Source organism: Panthera uncia (genome assembly GCF_023721935.1).
Source record: "Panthera uncia isolate 11264 chromosome B3 unlocalized genomic scaffold, Puncia_PCG_1.0 HiC_scaffold_1, whole genome shotgun sequence".
In the NCBI taxonomy this organism is placed as follows: domain Eukaryota; kingdom Metazoa; phylum Chordata; class Mammalia; order Carnivora; family Felidae; genus Panthera; species Panthera uncia.
This window is the reverse complement of record NW_026057582.1, coordinates 2,942,860-2,960,022: the sequence shown is the minus strand read 5'-3', so window position 1 is coordinate 2,960,022 and position 17,163 is coordinate 2,942,860. Positions and strand designations below refer to the sequence as shown.

Genomic DNA, 17,163 nt, shown 5'->3' with positions numbered 1-17,163 from the left:
CCATTTGTTTATCTTTTGTCAAGTCGGCTCCGCTTTTAATGTAACCTTTTGTTCAATTAAAGTTTGGTATAAAACTACCCGTCCTTTTTCCACCACGTTCCCGGAAGCCCTCTCCGCTGGCGGTGCCCCGGCCAGGACGGGCCGCTCGAGCGAGCGCGGCTCGGCTGCAGAGTTCCGCGGCCCCGTCTTCAGGCTTCAGGCTCACCGTCACGGCCGTCGTGGGTGCCTGCACGTGTGCGGACGGGCTCCGGCGAATCGTTCTTTCCTTCCGGCTCTAAGGCCCGGCTGTTGTCATTGGAAGCCCGCGAGCGCTCGTCCGTCCGTCGGCCTCTGGGGAGCGTGGAGGGCTCCGTTCGCCGCGGGGACTGAGGGCCCCGGGACCGTGCGGAATTCGTGTTTGGCGGAAACCGGCTCAGGAACGGCTCTGCGCGGAGGTCGCGCCACAAACACTCGTCGACCCCACAGGCGAGAGAACCACGGTGAAGTGTAGCGGCCAGGCAGGAGAACATTCTCAGCTTTAAAAAGCCGTACGCAGCTGCACCCCGAAGGCATTTTTATTTGGTGTGGCCGTAAACCAGGAGCGTGTGACTCGCATCTAAGCGAGCACATTAGTCTGGGGCACTGCCCACACGACTTCGGGAGAAAAACGAGCGTACGCCCTTCGAGACGTGCACTCTGTTTTCTTCGTTTCTGCGAGCACAGCGACAGGACCGATGCTTCACCCCAGGCCGTGGCTGCTTCTCAGAGGAGAGGCCCGGTACAGCTGCTCACGGAGCCTCTGGGTCCCAGGGACGTGCGCTTTGGGGAAGGTGAATACCAGGAAGCACGGACACCCTGTTGTTTTAAGTGAGACACTCGATTTACGTATCCCGTACATTCGGTACGACCTGCGCATTAAACAGCACGTCCCGGAGAGTTGGCGTCTGCCCTCTTGGTCAAAGCACTGGTTTCCGGGCGCTGTCGGTGACGCACAGAACCCCAGCCCCGCAGGTCCAGAGACGCACAAGGAGGCCCACGGACTGCCGCGGGGTCACCAAGGGCCGTCTTGGAAAACGGAGTCCAGAGTTCCTCTTGTGACCCCCCCCCCCCCCCCCCGGGGTCATCTCCTCTTCCTGTGAAAGGACAGGTGGAGGCCTGGCTGGGCCCAGGACAACTGTTAGAATTCGGGCACGGTCAGAGGGCCTGGCCGTGCTCCCCGGCTTTCACCGGCCCCACGGGTCACGGCCCTCCAAGTGGGCAGGCCTCGCTCGGTCCACCGTCTGTGGTCACCCTTCGGTCGGGCTCTGGAGTCGACGGCCAGCCGTGTCCCAACGTCGGCTCCCGGCCCCGTGGTCCAAGCTGGCTTCCCAAACCGGACTGCCTCGTGACTGCCACACGCTGGCACCGCCACCATGGACGTGCAGCCTGCGGCGGGCCCTGGGCACGTGGCACCCGGGCCAGACTCCGGCCCGTCAGGCTCTCACACGCCAGGGAAGGAGGCGGGCCGGGCGTAGGCCTGGCCGGCCTGATACGCTTCGTATTTGCTTTCACTTCTTGCCTCGAGCTTTCCGATGCTTCTGGAGCTGGTGAGCGCACTCTCCGAGTGTGGGGACCGGTCTCAGGGAAGCTGAGGGGAGGAAGGCGTTCCAGGGAGACTCTAGCTCAGCCCTCGGCCCTGCAGCGAGCTTGCGGGCCGGCCACGTGGCCCGGCCGGAGGAAACGGCGCACACCCAGGGGTGTCCCCAGCAGCGGGGGGCAGCAGAGCCCAGGTCGCTTCGGTGGCATCGCCTCTGCTTTTCCTCCTCCACAAGCAGGACCGTGCCGCTCAGGGCCGTCAGAATCGGAACCCTTGGACCGGCACGGCTGGCCGCACCTCGGCTGTGTGTGCCCGCGCCCCAGGGGTCCCCTCTCGGGCTGGGAGCGGGTGAGCCAGGTGGACGGGGTGCTGGAGCAGGACTTCCGCCCCATTTCCCTCCTGGGGCCCCGCGGCGACAACTCCTGTGCCCGGGAGCCCTTTAATAGCGTTGCCTGCAAAGGCTCAGGCGGCCTCCCTCAGCGCCTGCCCGGTCGCGAGTGAGCGGAGGCGGACGCGGCCCCCCATGCCCACCGCTGGGCCGAGAGCGGGCCGCTGCGTGCGGGCACCCAGGGGGCGCGGGACGCCCCAGCGCGGCCGGCAGCACCTTCCCGCGCTCCGAATGTGCGGGACGGTGGAGTCGCTCTGGCGCAGGGCTGGGCCAGCCGTGGCCATCCTGGGGCCCGGTGTGGCTGCTTCGCGGCGCTTTTATTCCAGAGACCGACGTTGAGCCAAAAGAGCTTCCTTTGGTGGACAGGTCACACCCCACAGGGGCCTGGCCTGAGAGGCCCTCCGTGGGGAGGGGCAGGTCTGCTTTCTCAGAAAGTCACGCGGGAGAACGTTGAAGATTTTCCCCTCAAATTTTACACCCTTAAAGGGGGTAAGAGTTTTCCTTAACTCTGCCGCGGAGCCAGTCCCCGAGGACAGGAGCCCGTCCCTGCTGGGCCGCTGGCCCTTGGGGGCCGGGTTCCCCGGCGCCTCCCCGCCTGGGCTCACCCACAGCGGGGCCCTGTGCGATCCCGTCTCCCCGGCCTCCCTGCCTCCGCTCCCTCGGGCCTCGGAACTCCCGGATCCTCCCGCAGAGGCAGACCGGTGCCCTGCCCGCCCGCACAGCAGGGCATCGGACAGCGAGGCGGGGTGTTAAATGGGGTCAGAGGAAGCTCTTTTCAACCCCTCGCCATGTGCACCCAGCTCTCAACATCCCCCAAGTCTTGTTTCTACTCTTGACTCTGCGCTTCCTGGGCGCCTCTGCCCCCCCTCGGCCCGCACCCCCCCTGCCTCGCACACCCGCCCCTCCCGCGGCTGCCGCGTCCACCTGCGGACTGTCCTGGGAGGCCGGGCCCTGCTCCACCACCTGTGACTCGGGTCCAGAGGTGGCGGCCACCGGAGAGGACGTGACCAAGAGATTTGACCGCGTGGTGACTAGACTCCCAGCCCCCCGAGTGACAGGGCTGGTCACCGTGCCCAGCAGGGGGCGGCAGGGCCTCCGCGCCGAGTCGTCAAGGCCGGCTGGCCCTGCGCTAGCCTGGGCTGAGCCGGTGACGCGGCTCCAGGGTCCCCACTCCACCTCCCTGACGATGACCAGCCTGTCACAGACTTGTCTCAAAAGAGGGAACAAGAAGACTGAAACTAACCTGGGAAATTTGCTCTTTTTCTTTTTTCTTTTTTTTTTTTTTAACGTCGTAGGTCTGTGGGGACGAAGAAAGAAGGCATCGTTCCCACACGGGGAGCGGCGCGCTCTACTCACGGGAGGAAGCTGTGAAGCCTGCGCCGACGGGCCTCCTGCTGGGCGGCCTCCCTGCCTCGGCACCCAGGCCAGGCCTGCGTTTACTCCTTACGGGCTTTTCAAGCGCGACAAAATTAAGCCGTACCGGGCTTCCCAACAAAATAAATTCCCCGAATATGCTCACAAAACCTAAAGCAGAGAGACAGCTGGTCAGGACGCGTGTTAAAGTCAGGAAGCGTTCAAATGTCGTAACGATACTTGTTCTTTAATAAAGCTCCGACAGCACAGTCTGTGACGCCGTAACGCGCCCGGCGCCATCGGCGATGTCCTGGAGGCGCCGCGCCCACAGCCACGGCGACACCGAGCCTAAATACGCAACATAAATTCGGATCTCTCTTCGGAATCAGATAAAAAATTACAAAATATTCTCTACCCCCAGTTCTTACGTTACGAGAATGAAACAAAAGCCCCGAATGAGCTGGTCTGACGAACGTATCCGGCAGGAACACAGCACGGCCGCTCTCGGGGTGCAGATCCCGGGCTCCGGCTGGCCAGCGGGGCAACGCTCTCGGGGCGCCAGGCTCCGCGAGGGGGACGGGGCTCTCCCCGGAGCCCTCCACCCAAGGCTCGGAGGCGATCGCGGCGGCCCGGCCGCACCTGGTTCCGCGCAGTGCTGCCCCCGGCAGGCGACCGGCGCGTGCTGCTCAGTAGCGGCCGCCTCTCCTCCCTATCGAGGGCAGACGACACTGTTTCAGGTTAGGCTTCGCGTCCTTCTGCGGGTCTGCCTGTCGGAGGAAAGGGCAGACGCTGAGCGGAGGCCGGGACGGGCCCGGGGCGGCGAGCGGCGGGACGCTAGCGAGACGGGCTACCTTCTGGTTTGTGCCGACAAACTTCGGGGGCCTCGGCACCGGGACTTTGCTGTTCGCTCCGGGTCCGAACACGGAGTGCAGCGCGGGGCTGGGGTACGAGGCCAGTTCGGTCACCCCCGAAAGCTTCAGTTTGGGCAGTTGCATCAGGCAGGCGGGTCCCTGTCTCGTGGGAGCGTCCTCCTCTGGCTTTAGGGACGGTTTCTTGAAACAAAACACAGGCCCGTTGAACGTGCAATGGTGCCCCCCTTATGGAAATCGGGAAATACAACAGGGGCTCTTTTGCACGACTTTCGCCTAATCTAACTCGACCCAGAGGTTTGACCGTGTGGTGACTAGGCTCCCAGCCCCCCGAGTGACAGGGCTGGTCACCGTGCCCAGCAGGGGGCGGCAGGGCCTCCGCGCCGAGTCGTCAAGGCCGGCTGGCCCTGCGCTAGCCTGGGCTGAGCCGGTGACGCGGCTCCAGGGTCCCCACTCCAACTCCCTGACGATGACCAAATCTGCCCACGGCCTTGCTTTCACGTGGCTCACGTGCTAAGAATATTTTTACATTTTTAAAAAGCTGAAAACAACTTCACGGCATGTCACAACTATAGGAAATTGCCGTCTCAGTGGAGATTGTCCTATTGGAACACAGCGCCACCGTTCATTTACGGATCATCCACGGCACCAGAGAAAAGAGGGCGGTTGTGACAGGGCCTTACGGCCCACAAAGCTGGGAAGGCTTATTACTGCACGGCCCCTGTAGACACGCGCAGCCCTCGGGAGTGCCAGCAGGAGTGGCGCGGTCGGACAGGTGTCTGGCCAGGAGGGAAGGGCAGAGCAGGGACAGCAGCTGGGAGGTGAAATGAGGGAGGCTCAGGTGGGGGGTGGGGAGCTGCCGAGAGGGGGCTGCCTCCCCCACTTAAAGGGAAGGCGTGGGGAGAAAAGCAGGTCTGGGGGGAAAGACCGGGAGACCGGGTCTGAACAGCTCGGCCTGCGCACCACGGGGGAGCATCAGGCAGCAGCCTAGAATTCCAGAAAGCCTCCTGGCGGCAGCCACACCCATGGCCTCAGCTCCTGGCACGTACCGACGCTCAGTAAATGCCGGGGTGAGTGACGGAGGGCACAGTCCTCACGAAGTGCGGGGCCAGCCCAGAACGTGGGACCAGGGAGCTGAGAGCTGGGGCCGCGTGGGGCACCCGAGGATGACAAGACTGCAAGAGGAAGGTGCCGTTTCTAAAGCGATCGATCCGGGCCCAGACCGGTGCTCACCCGGGCCCGCTGCACCCGCGTGGACGTCTGGGGCCGTGTGGCGGCTGGGGCCGGTCATCGCCAGCTGGGTCACCTGGGTCGGTGTGGCCTGTGCCCTGTGCTAGTCAGGGGGCACAGGCAGATGACAGCGGCAGAGTGCATGGGCAGAGCGCCTGGCACCCACGTGTGGGACAGTCCCACCTCGCCAGGCCTGTGCACGCGGGGTGCCGCACCCACCGTCTCCCCCCGGCCGGCGGGACGGAAAGGGCAGGCGCGACCGGAGCCCGGCTCCCTGCACCTGCCGAGGGCCGTGTCTTCCGCGGGGACGCAGGCCACCTGAGGGCATCGGGTCCCAGCTACCGAGACCATTTCCAGCTCCCCGACTTCACTTAGTACCTGTTTCCTGCCCTCCTTTGAAATCTGCCAGCCGTTAAGGAGTAGTTCCGGAGCCACGGGGCGCTCTGAGGAGACGGACCTCCCGTGGCTGGCCAGAGCCCGCTTCTCCACTGCCCTGTGGGGAAGGAAGAGAGGGGAGTGGCCCCTGAGAACGTGCGCAGCACGACCTTTCTGCCTCGTCACCGCCTCTTCCGCGTCAACCGTTCCGGGAGCCTTTTCCGTCCTCTGTGTCGGCCTGCCGGTCTCTGGGCTGGGAGAGGAGAGGGCCCCGTGCACCGTGGGCCCTGCCCCCCGGGAGGTCTGGGCCAGACGTCACCTGCACTCGCACCGCTCACGCCGGCTGGAGCACAGGGAGGAGCAGAATTAGACGCCCTCGGGCAGGTACTCCAGTGCCAGCACCCCCAAGCCTTACGGCGAGATCCCCCGGTCGACACCGACGTGCACCGGGCCCCTCCCGGACCCTGGGCACCAGCCACAGAACCGCCCCCCCAGACCGTGCAGTGGAGTCGCCGAGGCCGTTCCAGAGAAGAACGAGGTGTATGTTCCCGGGGCCCCCGAGTTCAGGACAGAGCTGTTCCCGGACCCAGCTGCCCCACCACGTGCCCCCCAGGTCTCCACACCACACGGAGGCCCACGGAGGCCCACCTCTGGTCCCGGAAGTAGGGCCTGACGGGCAGCGATTCTCTCGTCGGGGTCGTAGGCCACCATTGCGTGCAGGAGGGAGAGGCATTTCGGGGACAGACTGGCCGTCAGTAGAGGTATTCCTGATCCCTTTTTAAAAGGAAAATCAAAACTCATAGCTCTCGACCTGTATTGAAAGCCCAATGACAATAAACGATCATGCCATTCTGTAGAGCACCTGGCCAGCCGTCGTCATGATCCTACAGGGACCCGCACGGAGAAGGGGGCGGGACCGAACCGTTGTCCAAACCCAGAGGAAGTGCAACGGCCCAGGGGCCCCTCACACGAGCTGTGGAGGCGACGATGATGTCACCGGAGGCTTATGGACTCTGGCTGAGGTTTGCGCAGGGGGAAGCCGCGTGTGCCCCAGCGGGGTGCAAGGGAACTCTCTGTACCTCCCGCTAAGTTCTGCGGCGAACCTAAAACCGCTCTAGAAAAGTGAAGTCTACCTTTTTAACAACAGGGCAGGGGTTGTGAAATCTGTTACGCTATCAGTGTGAGAAAACGACTTTCCCCCCAAAAGACTCAGAGCACGTGCCCACCTGAGAAAAATGAGGTAAAGTTTATAAGCAGAAAAAGGAAGAATTCAAACTGGTTGTCACCTCCTCGCCTTCCAAGGGCCCAGGAGCTGCCCACCCCCTCAGCCCACGGGGCTCCCCCTCGGAGGCCCCCGGCTCCCCGGATTCAGTAACCAGTGCCGGTGTGGGCGTCGGTGTGGCTGGCAGCTCTGGGTGACGGTCACAGAGCGCTCACTGCGCACCGCCTGCACGTGGCATCCCTCTCCACCCAGAGGCCCCTGGGTCCTGGGTCAATATTCGGAGGACGGGACCCGATGGCCAGGGCCTCGGCAAGGCCAGGAGCATCTCCCGCGGCACCTAGGAGGGCACCCTGGCGGGACCCCCGGGGTGGGGGGAGACCGCTCCGAGCGGCTCGGTGCTCACACCAGCCCGACCTGGAGCCCCTTCAGCGGCCGCGGGGACCCAGGCGGACGGAGGAGCCACGAGGGCAGCAGAGGTGCGGCCCGGTCCGCCCCCCCCCCACACTGGCTCCCCCCAGCAGCCCCCGCAGGGGGCAGGTCCACTTGGGGCCCCGGGGCGCACACGCACTTACTGTTTGAACTTGGTGAGAGTCTTCTCCGCAGGTGTGCCGATGACGTCGTGGATTTTTGAGATCTGGTCCAGCTCGTTGGCTCCGGGGAAGAGGGGCTGAAGGCTGGGGGAGGGGGAGGCAGGGCGGAGCTGCGGTCAGGACGGGCCGGGGCCACCTCATCCCAGCGACCCGCTTTGTGGGGCGGCCAGCTCCCACAGAAACCCGGGGACACGAAAGCCGCATGGCACCCCGTGCATGGGACTGCTCCGGCCTGTTTCTCCTTTACAGCGAGCGGGTGACACTCTTAAGACGCGGCCACGTTCCTCTCCGTACCCCTGGGATCCCTGCAGCGAAACAGGAATGTTCACACCGGGACACCTAAACCCGAGTCTCGAGTCCCAGGAGCTTTTTCGACAAAAATTCATGGTGGGTCAGGTCCGGTTTTGTTGACAGATGAAGTCCAAGAAACGTTTTGGTTTTCAGCGATTTTATGGATTTGGGAATCACGGATGAAAGAATTTAGGCTTCTATAAGTGAGTTCAGTTCGCAGGACAGGCCACGGCGGAGGGTTTACTAGTGCGGCTTGGGCACCGGGGCCACTTCTGCGCGGGCAGGTGGCTCTGAGATGGGGCGGGGGGCAGAACGACGGTCTCCCCACGGGCTGCCCCTCGCTCGGCGGATGAGCAGCCGTCACGTTCTCGACACTGAAGTCCCTCCACATCCTTTCGGATTAATTCAAGGGATCTCAGCACAGCGGAAAGGACCGTCAGTGCTTTCAGCATCAGTGAAATCGCCACTCAGCTTTCCAAAAATAACAAGCCGGTTATCAACAGGTACGTCCTGAAGGACGCGTGTGTCTGTATTCACGAAGTGGTTAGCTGAGCAGGCGGCAACCGATGACTCGGGTCCCCGCCTACGATGCACGTCACCCGACCTTAAACGCACCGGCTCGTCCTTCCGATCCGCTCGGAGCACGTGGGCACCACCCTGCCCCTCCCTGGGCCTCCTCTACCCCACACCCTCCTCACCTCTGGGGGAGGCCAGCCCCTTCCCTTCTCCCGGGCCGCTGCTCCATCCAGCGGCGAAGCCCCGAGGCTGGGGGAGGGGAGGCCGGGGAGGCCGGGGAGGATGGTGAGGACGGGGCTTTCTGGAATCCAGCCGTGCCGCCAAGTGGCCCACCCTCACGCCTGCGGCCAGAGCATCCTACTCGGTGGACTGTCTCGCTCAGGGAAGGCCCCGGGAGCAGGGCCGCTGCCCACACGGCAGGCCCCGCCAGCTGGCGGGAAGCGCCCTCCACTCTGCTTCTGAACGTCAGTCATTGCACCGATGAGGCCGAGTCAGGAGGCCGACCGACCTCAGGGAAGAGCTGACTGACGGTAGTTTGTACTTTGAGAAGCAGACGAGGAGAGTATTTGGCGCGAAGTAAAAGGAAAGCCTGCGACGTTTTCCGTCAAGTTAGCACCAGTCACGTGAGCGGGATGACTGCAAAATCTGTTTGGTAAAGGAAGGCACCGGCATGACGCCAGTGGGCTGGCCGGGCCTCGCCAGGCAACCTGTTCGAGAAGGTTCACTGGGGGGGGGGGGGGGGGGGGGCGGGCACCGGGCGGGAGTCCTCAGACGCGAGGCGGGCCTCGGGCCTACCTGGCGATCTCGTAGAACACACAGCCTGCACTCCACACATCCATCTTGTAGGTGTAGAAGCCGTCGGTGAGGAGGCACTCCGGGGCGCGGTACCAGCGCGTGGAGATGTACTCGGTATACGGCTGCTTGGAGTAGACGCTCCGGCAGGACCCAAAGTCCCCTAGTTTCAGGACGTCCTGCTGCAAGGGCAGAAGGGCAGGGACAAGTGACGTCTCAAGCCGCTGCTGTACCACAGACCATTTCAAATGTTTATGCACTAACAGGAAAATTACCAGCACTGCCACTAGCTTGTGAAAAGAAATTACTTTATAAGAAATTACTTTGTAAGAGTGCCTCTGACAGATAAGAGAGCGGGGTCTCTGCTCAGTGGGACACGTTTACAGACATCCTACCTGTGTCTGACGACTATTTCCGGACGTCTACGGGTTTGGGGAAACGTTAAGTCACCGCGTGAGTCTACAAATGAATTAAACACCGTATCGTGTCACCCGATCATGACTCTAGCTGCGAAGTTAGCCCTGCTGGCAGCTTTGTTTTCCCTGTTGGGGGAGGGGGAGGGCAGGAGGGTCGGGGCCAGTTCTCTGGAGCGAAGAGCTCTTGGGAGCAGGTCAGACAGACTGGGTAGACCCCTTTCGGGATACCTCTTCCATTCCGTTTACCCCTCACACATTCAGGTGATAAACTAGAGGCTGGTAATGCACTTGGAGCCTCTGGTACCTATAAACCTCCGGCAAACATTAAATGCGGGCACGTTTCCTACCCAGGTTACCACGAAACCTCATTCCGGCGGCCTTTCAACTGATCCCATTTCCCAGTGGATCATGTTGGACTTCCAACAAAAATCGTAAGGCATGTTAAGAGGCAAGAGAAAACAGTCAGAAGAGAGAAAGCAAGCCTCAGAACCAGTTTCAGAGAGCGCACAGATTTAAGGATTTTAGAATTACCAGTCAGGGAATTTAAAATCACTATGAGTAATCTGTTAAGGGCTCTAGTGGAAAAAGCAGACAACATGCAAGCTCAGCTGGGAAATGCAAGCAGAGAGATGGAAACTCTAGGAAAGAATCAAAAGGAAGTACTAGAAATAAAAAAACACTGTTAACAAATAAAAAGTGACTTATAAGCTCAATAGACTAGACGGCCAAGGAAAGAAGCAGTGAGCCAGAAGATATGCCAACAGAAACTTTCCAAACTGAAATGCAAAGAGAGAAAACGATGGCAAAACCAGAAAAGAACAGCCAAGAACCACGGGACCGTTTCAAAAGTGCCTGGAACCGTGGCACTGGTACCACAGCATGGACGGACTCCAAAATGGCGATGCTGAGGGGAAAATCCAGGTCAGAAAAGAGCACATACTATACAATTCCACTTAGTTTGCACTTTCTAGAATGTTCTCTAATTTATTATGACAAAAAGTCTTTGCCTGGGGACAAAGGACAGGAGGGATGACCAAGGGGCATGAGGAAACTTTTAGGGGCAAGAGATCTGTTTGCTAGCTTGACTGTGATGATGGCTTCACGGGTGCACACGTCTGCCCAGACTTACCAGGCCGCACACTTTAAATACGTGTGGTCGAAGTGGCTATGGACTGAGACAGACCTGAGCGTGAATCCTGCCTCCTCTTTTACATGCACGGTGTTTGGAGTGATAACCTCAATGCAGTTTATTTTTTTCTTTTTAATTTACATCCAAATTAGTTAGCATACAGTGCAACAAGGATTTCAGGAGTAGATTCCTTAGTGCCCCTTACCCGTTTAGCCCATCCCCCCTCCCACAACCACTCTAGCAACCCTCTGTTTGTTCTCCATATTTAGGAGTCTCTTAGGCTTTGTCCCCCTCCCTGTTTTTATATTGTTTTTGCTTCCCTTCCCTTACGTTCATCTGTTCTGTGTCTTAAAGTCCTCACATGAGTGAGGTCATATGATATTTGTCTTTCTCTGACTGGCTAATTTCGCTTAGCATAATACCCTCCAGTTCCATCCACATAGCTGCAAATGGCCAGATTTCATTCTTTTTGATTGCCGAGTAATACTCCATCGTGTATGTGTGTGTGTGTGTGTGTGTGTGTGTGTGTGTGTGTGTGTATATATATATATATATACATACACATACATACATACATACATACATACCTACCACATCTTCTTTATCTATTGATGGACATTTGGGCTCTTTCCGTACTTTGCCTATTGTCGATAGGGCTGCTATAAACATGGGGGTGCATGTGCCCCTTCGAAACAGCACACCTGTATCCCTTGGATAAATACCTAGGAGTGCAATTGCTGGGTCATAGGGTAGTTCTATTTTTAATTTTTTGAGGAACCTCAGTACTGTTTTCCAGAGTGGCTGCACCAGCTTGCATCCCCGCCAGCGGTGCCAAAGAGATCCTCTTTCTCCGCATCCTCGCCAACATCTGTTGCTGCCTGAGCTGTTCACGTTAGCCATCCTGACAGGTGTGAGGTGGTATCTCCTTGTGATTTGGATTGGTATTTCCCTCATGATGAGTGATGTTGAACATCTTTTTGTCCGTTGGCCATCTGGATGTCTTCTTTGGAGAAGTGTCTATTCATGTCTTCTGCCCATTTCTTCACTGGATGATTTGTTTTTTGGGTGTTGAGTTTGATAAGTTCTTTATAGATTTTGGATACTAACCCTTTATCTGATGTGTCATTTGCAAATATCTTCTCCCATTCCGTCAGTTGCCTTTTAGTTTTGCTGTTTCCTTCGCAGTGCAGAAGCTTTTTATTTTGATGAGGTCCCAATAGTTCATTTTTGCTTCTGTCTCCCTTTCCCCTGGAGACGTGTTGAGTAAGAAGTTGCTGCGGCCGAGGTCAAAGAGGTTTTTTCCTGCTTTCTCCTCGAGGATTTTGATGGCTTCCTGTCTTACATTTAGGTCATTCATCCATTTTGAGTTTATTTTTGTGTCTGGTATAAGAAAGTGGTCCAGGTTCATTCTTCTGCATGTCGCTGTCCAGTTTTCCCAACACCATTTGCTAAGGAGACTGTCTTTATTCCATTGGATATTCTTTCCTGCTTTGTCAAAGATTAGTTGGCCGTATGTTTGTGGGTCCATTTCTGGGTTCTCTCCTCTGTTCCATTGATCTGAGTGTCTGTTTTTGTGCCAGTACCATACTGTCTTGGTGATTACAGCTTTATAATACGGCTTGAAGTCCGGGATTGTGATGCCTCCTGCTTTGGTTTCCTTTTTCACGATTGCTTTGGCTATTCGGGGTCTTTTCTGGTTCCATACAAATTCTAGGATTGTTTGTTCTAGTTCTGTGAAGAATGCTGGTGTTATTTTGATAGGTATTGCACTGAATATGTAGACTGCACAGACTGCTTTGGGTAGTATTGACATTTTAACAATATTTATTCTTCGTATCCAGGAGCATGGAATATTTTTCGATTTTATTGTGTCTTCTTCAATTCCTTTTATAAGCTTTCTATAGTTTTCAGTGTATAGATTTTTCACCGCTTTGGTTAGGTTTATTCCTAGGTATTTTATGGTTTTTGGTACAATTGTAAATGGGACTGATTCCTTGATTTCTCTTTCTGTTGCTTCATTGTTGGTGTATAGGAATGCAACCAATTTCTGTGCATTGATTTTATATCCTGCAACTTTGCTGAATTCATCAATCAATTCTAGCAGTTTTTTGGTGGAATCTTTTGGGTTTTCCATATAGAGTATCATGTCATCTGCGAAGAGTGAAAGTTTGACCTTTTCCTTGCCTATCTGGATGCCTTTTATTTCTTTGCGTTGTCTGACTGCTGAGGCTAAGATTTCCAATACTATGTTGAATAACAGCAGTGAGAGTGGACATCCCGGTCTTACTCCTGACCTTAGGGGGGAAGTTCTCAGTTTCTCCCCATTGAGGATGATATTAGCATTGGGTCTCTCATTTATGGCTTTTACGATGTTGAGGTATGATCTTTCTATCCTTACTTTCTTGAGGGTTTTCATCAAGAAAGGATGCTGTATTTTGTCAAATGCTTTCTCTGCATCTATTGAGAGGATCATGTGGTTCTTGTCCTTTCTTTTACTGATGTGATGAATTACATTGATTGTTTTGTGGATACTGAACCAGCCCTGCATCCAAGGTATAAATCCCACTTGGTCGCAGTGAATATTTTTTTTAATGTATTGTTGGATCCGGTTGGCTAATACCTTGTTGAGGATTTTTGCATCCATGTACATCATGGAAATTGGTCTATAGTTCTCCTTTTTAGTGGGATCTTTGTCTGGTTTTGCAATCAAGGTAATGCTGGCTTCATATAAAGAGTTTGGAAGTTTTCCTTCCATTTCTATTTTTTGGAACGGCTTCAAGAGAATAGGTGGTAACTCTTCCTTACATGTTTGGTAGAATTCCCCTGGGAAGCCATCTGGCCCTGGACTCTTGTTTTTTGGGAGATTTTTGATTACTAATTCAATTTCCTTACTGGTAATGGGTCTGTTCAAATTTTCTATTTCTTCCTGTTTCAGTTTTGGCAGTGTATGTTTCTAGGAATTTGTCCATTTCTTCCAGATTGCCCATTTTATTAGCATATGATTGCTCATAATATTCTTTTATTATTGTTTTTATTTCTGCTGTGCTGGTTGTGATCTCTCCTCTTTCATTCTTGATTTTATTTGGGTCATATCCTTTTTCTTTTTGATCAAACTGGCTAGGGGGTTATCAATTTTGTTAATTCTTTCAAAGAACCAGCTTCTGGTTTCATTGATCTTTTCTGTTTTTTTTGTTTTGTTTTGTTTTGTTTTGTTTTTTGTTGTTGTTGTTTTTTTTTTTGGTTTCGATAGCATTGATTTCTGCTCCAATCTTTATTATTTCCTGTCTTCTGCTGGTTTTGGCTTTTATTTGTTTTTTTTTTTTTTTTTTTTTTTTTTCCATCTCCTTAAGGTGTAAGGTTAGGTTGTGTATCTGAGATCTTTCTTCCTTCTTTAGGAAGGCCTGGATTGCTATATACTTTCCTCTTATGACCCACCTTTGCTGCATCCCAGAGGTTTTGGGCTGTGGTGTTATCATCTTCATTGACTTCCATATACTTTTTAACTTCCTCTTTAACTTCTTGGTTAGCCCATTCATTCTTTAGTCTCCAAGTATTTGTTACTTTTCCAAATTTTTTCTTGTGGTTGATTTTGAGTTTCATAGTGTCGTGGTCTGAAAATATGCACAGTATGATCTCGATCTTTTTGTACTTGTTGAGGGTTGATCTGTGTCCCAGTATGTGGTCTATTCTGGAGAACGTTCCATGTGCACTGGAGAAGAATGTAGAGTCCGCTGCTTTAGGATGAAATGTTCTGAATATATCTGTTAAGTCCATCTGGTCCAGTGTGTCATTCAAAGCCATTGTTTCCTTGTTGATTTTTTGATTAGATGATCTGTCCATTGCTGTGAGTGGGGTGTTGAAGTCTCCCACTATTATGGTATTACTATCAATGAGTTTCTGTTTGTGATTAATTAATTGATTTATATATGTGGGTGCTCTCACATTTGGCGCATAAATGTTTACAACTGTTAGGTCTTCTTGGTGGATAGACCCCTTATGATATAATGCCCTTCTGCATCTCTTGATACAGTCTTTATTTTAAAGTCTAGATTGTCTGATATAAGTATGGCTACTCTGGCTTTCTTTTGTCAACCATTAGCATGATAGATGGTTCTCCATCCCCTTATTTTCAATCTGAAGGGGTCTTTAGGTCTAAAGTGGGTCTCTTGTAAACAGCATATAGATGGATCTTGTTTTCTCATCCATTGTTACCCTATGTCTTTTGATTGGGGCATTGAGTCCACTAACGTTTGCAGTGAGTACTGAAAGATATGAATTTATTGCCATTATGTTGCTTGTATAGTTGGGAATTTCTGGTGGTGTTCTCTGGTCCTTTCTAGTCTTTGTTGCTTTTGGTATGTATGTATGTATGTATGTATGTATGTATGTATGTATGTGTCTTTTCTCTCCTCAGAGAGTCCCCCTTAAAGTTTTTGCAGGGCTGGTTTAGTGGTCATGAACTCCTTTAATTTTTGTTTGTCTGGGAAACTTTTAATCTTTTTTTTTAGATTTTTTTAAATGTTTATTTATTTCTGAGACAGAGACAGAGCATGAGCAGGGGAAGGGCAGAGAGAGAGGGAGACACAGAATCTGAAACAGGCTCCAGGCTCTGAGCTGTCTGCACAGAACCCGACGTGGGGCTCGAACTCACGGACCGCGAGATGATGACCTGAGCTGAAGTCGGACGCTTAACCGACTGAGCCACCCAGGTGCCCCTCTCCTATTTTGAATGACAGCCTTGCTGAATAAAGAATTCTTGGCTGCATATTTTTCCAATTCAGTACACTGAATATATCCTGCCACTCCTTTCTGGCCTGCCAAGTTTCTGTGGATAGGTCTGCTGTGAACCTGATCTGTCTTTCCGTGTAGGTTAAAGACGTTTTTCCCTCGCTGCTTTCATGATTCTTTCCTTGCCTGAGTATTTTGTGAATTTGACTATGATATGCCTGGTTGATGGTCTTATTTTTTTAAGTAATCTCTACGCCCAACGTGGGGCTCAAATTCATGACTCTGAGATCAAGAGTCCCATGTTCTACCGACTGAGCCAGCCGGGGCCCCTGGAGGTTTATTTTTGCATATAGTAAGAGTGCCTAAGATGTCTTCCTTCCAGATGTATGGTTACATTGATGGCACTTATTAAACAAACCATTTTTTCCAAACTGGGAGGAAAACAAAACAAAACAAAACATAACATGGTGCCCAGGTATCTGGGGCTGAAAGCCTATCTAGTAAAAAGGTTTCACATTCTACGTTTATTCTGAGATCAGTTTTTCATATAGAAGTTCTTACCTTTATTAATATATTTTCTGGTTTTACATCTCTGTGAAATATTCCATTTCTGCATGCAATATAAAAGGAAGGATAGAATTAGTTGCACCTCATTCAAATTCTTTTACATGGTGCTTTTAAATGCATGTTGATACATTTCCTTAATCTGAGAGCTGCCAAGTCCCCAAGAGCGTACCTGTGCATGTGATCAAGGGATTTACATAACTGGTACATATAGCACGTAATTCTCTTCTCCGGTAATGGGTGTCTTCTCCCTGTGCGGCCAAGGAAGTAGCCAGAGACGGTTACCAACGGTACATACCTCACTTCTTGAAGACAAAAATAGAATCCCACCATTTGATTCAATGATGTATGAAAATCCAACAAATAACCTGAAGTAATTTCCAGAAGTACGGAGCGTACATATGAAACGCACCGCTCAAAATTCTACTTGCGGGCATGATTTCACGGGAAACCCCGCATGCACACATTCTGGTTACCGCAAGAACAGAACCAAGCAATAAGCAGCACAGTAGTTTGGTCTGATACCCCTGGGGCCGAGCCTCCCGGGTGGGCCTTCCAGGACACGCTCTCCCCCATGCCGACTGTGAGGTGTCAGGGGTCGCTTGAAACTCCAGTGTTTTCCTCGGCTTCCGGTCTGAACGGAGATTTCCATTTTACAGGGGGAAAGACCTCAGTTCAACAGAAGCGCGTTTTTAATCCAAGACCCACGACTGCTTTGAATTTCATAGCGCACTCTTCTCTGACAAAGAGCAGCCATCATCTGGCATCTCCTGGCACAGCTCCGCTGCCCCAGCCCGCTCGGCCGTCCACGCACCTGCTCACCAGGCCTGCGGTGTGGCCCCAGCCCGCTCAGGCCGTCCACGCACCTGCTCACCAGGCCTGCGGTGTGGCCCCAGCCCGCTCAGGCCGTCTACGCACCTGCTCACCAGGCCTGTGGTGTGGCCCCAGCCCGCTCAGGCCGTCCACGCACCTGCTCACAGCCTGCCGGCAGGTTTTATGTTCTACAACTCTTAATACCACACGCACGCCAGCATCAGTTATCCTTGGTCCAGAGGATGTCACGTTTTACTTGATTTCAATTTCAAAAGTGTATGTTTTAACTTTTTTTTTTTAATATTTATTTATTTTGGGGGGGGGGGGGGGGG

General features: G+C 54.1%; 1 protein-coding gene across 1 annotated transcript in view; it reads right to left on the bottom strand.

Moving 5' to 3' along the window:
- Positions 1-3,527: 3,527 nt before the first annotated feature.
- Positions 3,528-17,163, bottom strand: part of MOK (MOK protein kinase) — a 60,420-nt gene continuing 46,784 nt past the window's right edge. The window contains exons 5-12 of the mRNA XM_049612127.1: positions 16,191-16,269; positions 16,016-16,064; positions 9,185-9,363; positions 7,565-7,666; positions 6,435-6,581; positions 5,774-5,915; positions 4,148-4,348; positions 3,528-4,063 (exon numbers count right to left, since the gene is read on the bottom strand). Of these exons, the coding sequence (XP_049468084.1) occupies positions 3,983-4,063; positions 4,148-4,348; positions 5,774-5,915; positions 6,435-6,581; positions 7,565-7,666; positions 9,185-9,363; positions 16,016-16,064; positions 16,191-16,269 (980 nt within the window). The 3' untranslated portion in view covers positions 3,528-3,982. The remainder of the gene's footprint in view (positions 4,064-4,147; positions 4,349-5,773; positions 5,916-6,434; positions 6,582-7,564; positions 7,667-9,184; positions 9,364-16,015; positions 16,065-16,190; positions 16,270-17,163) is intronic.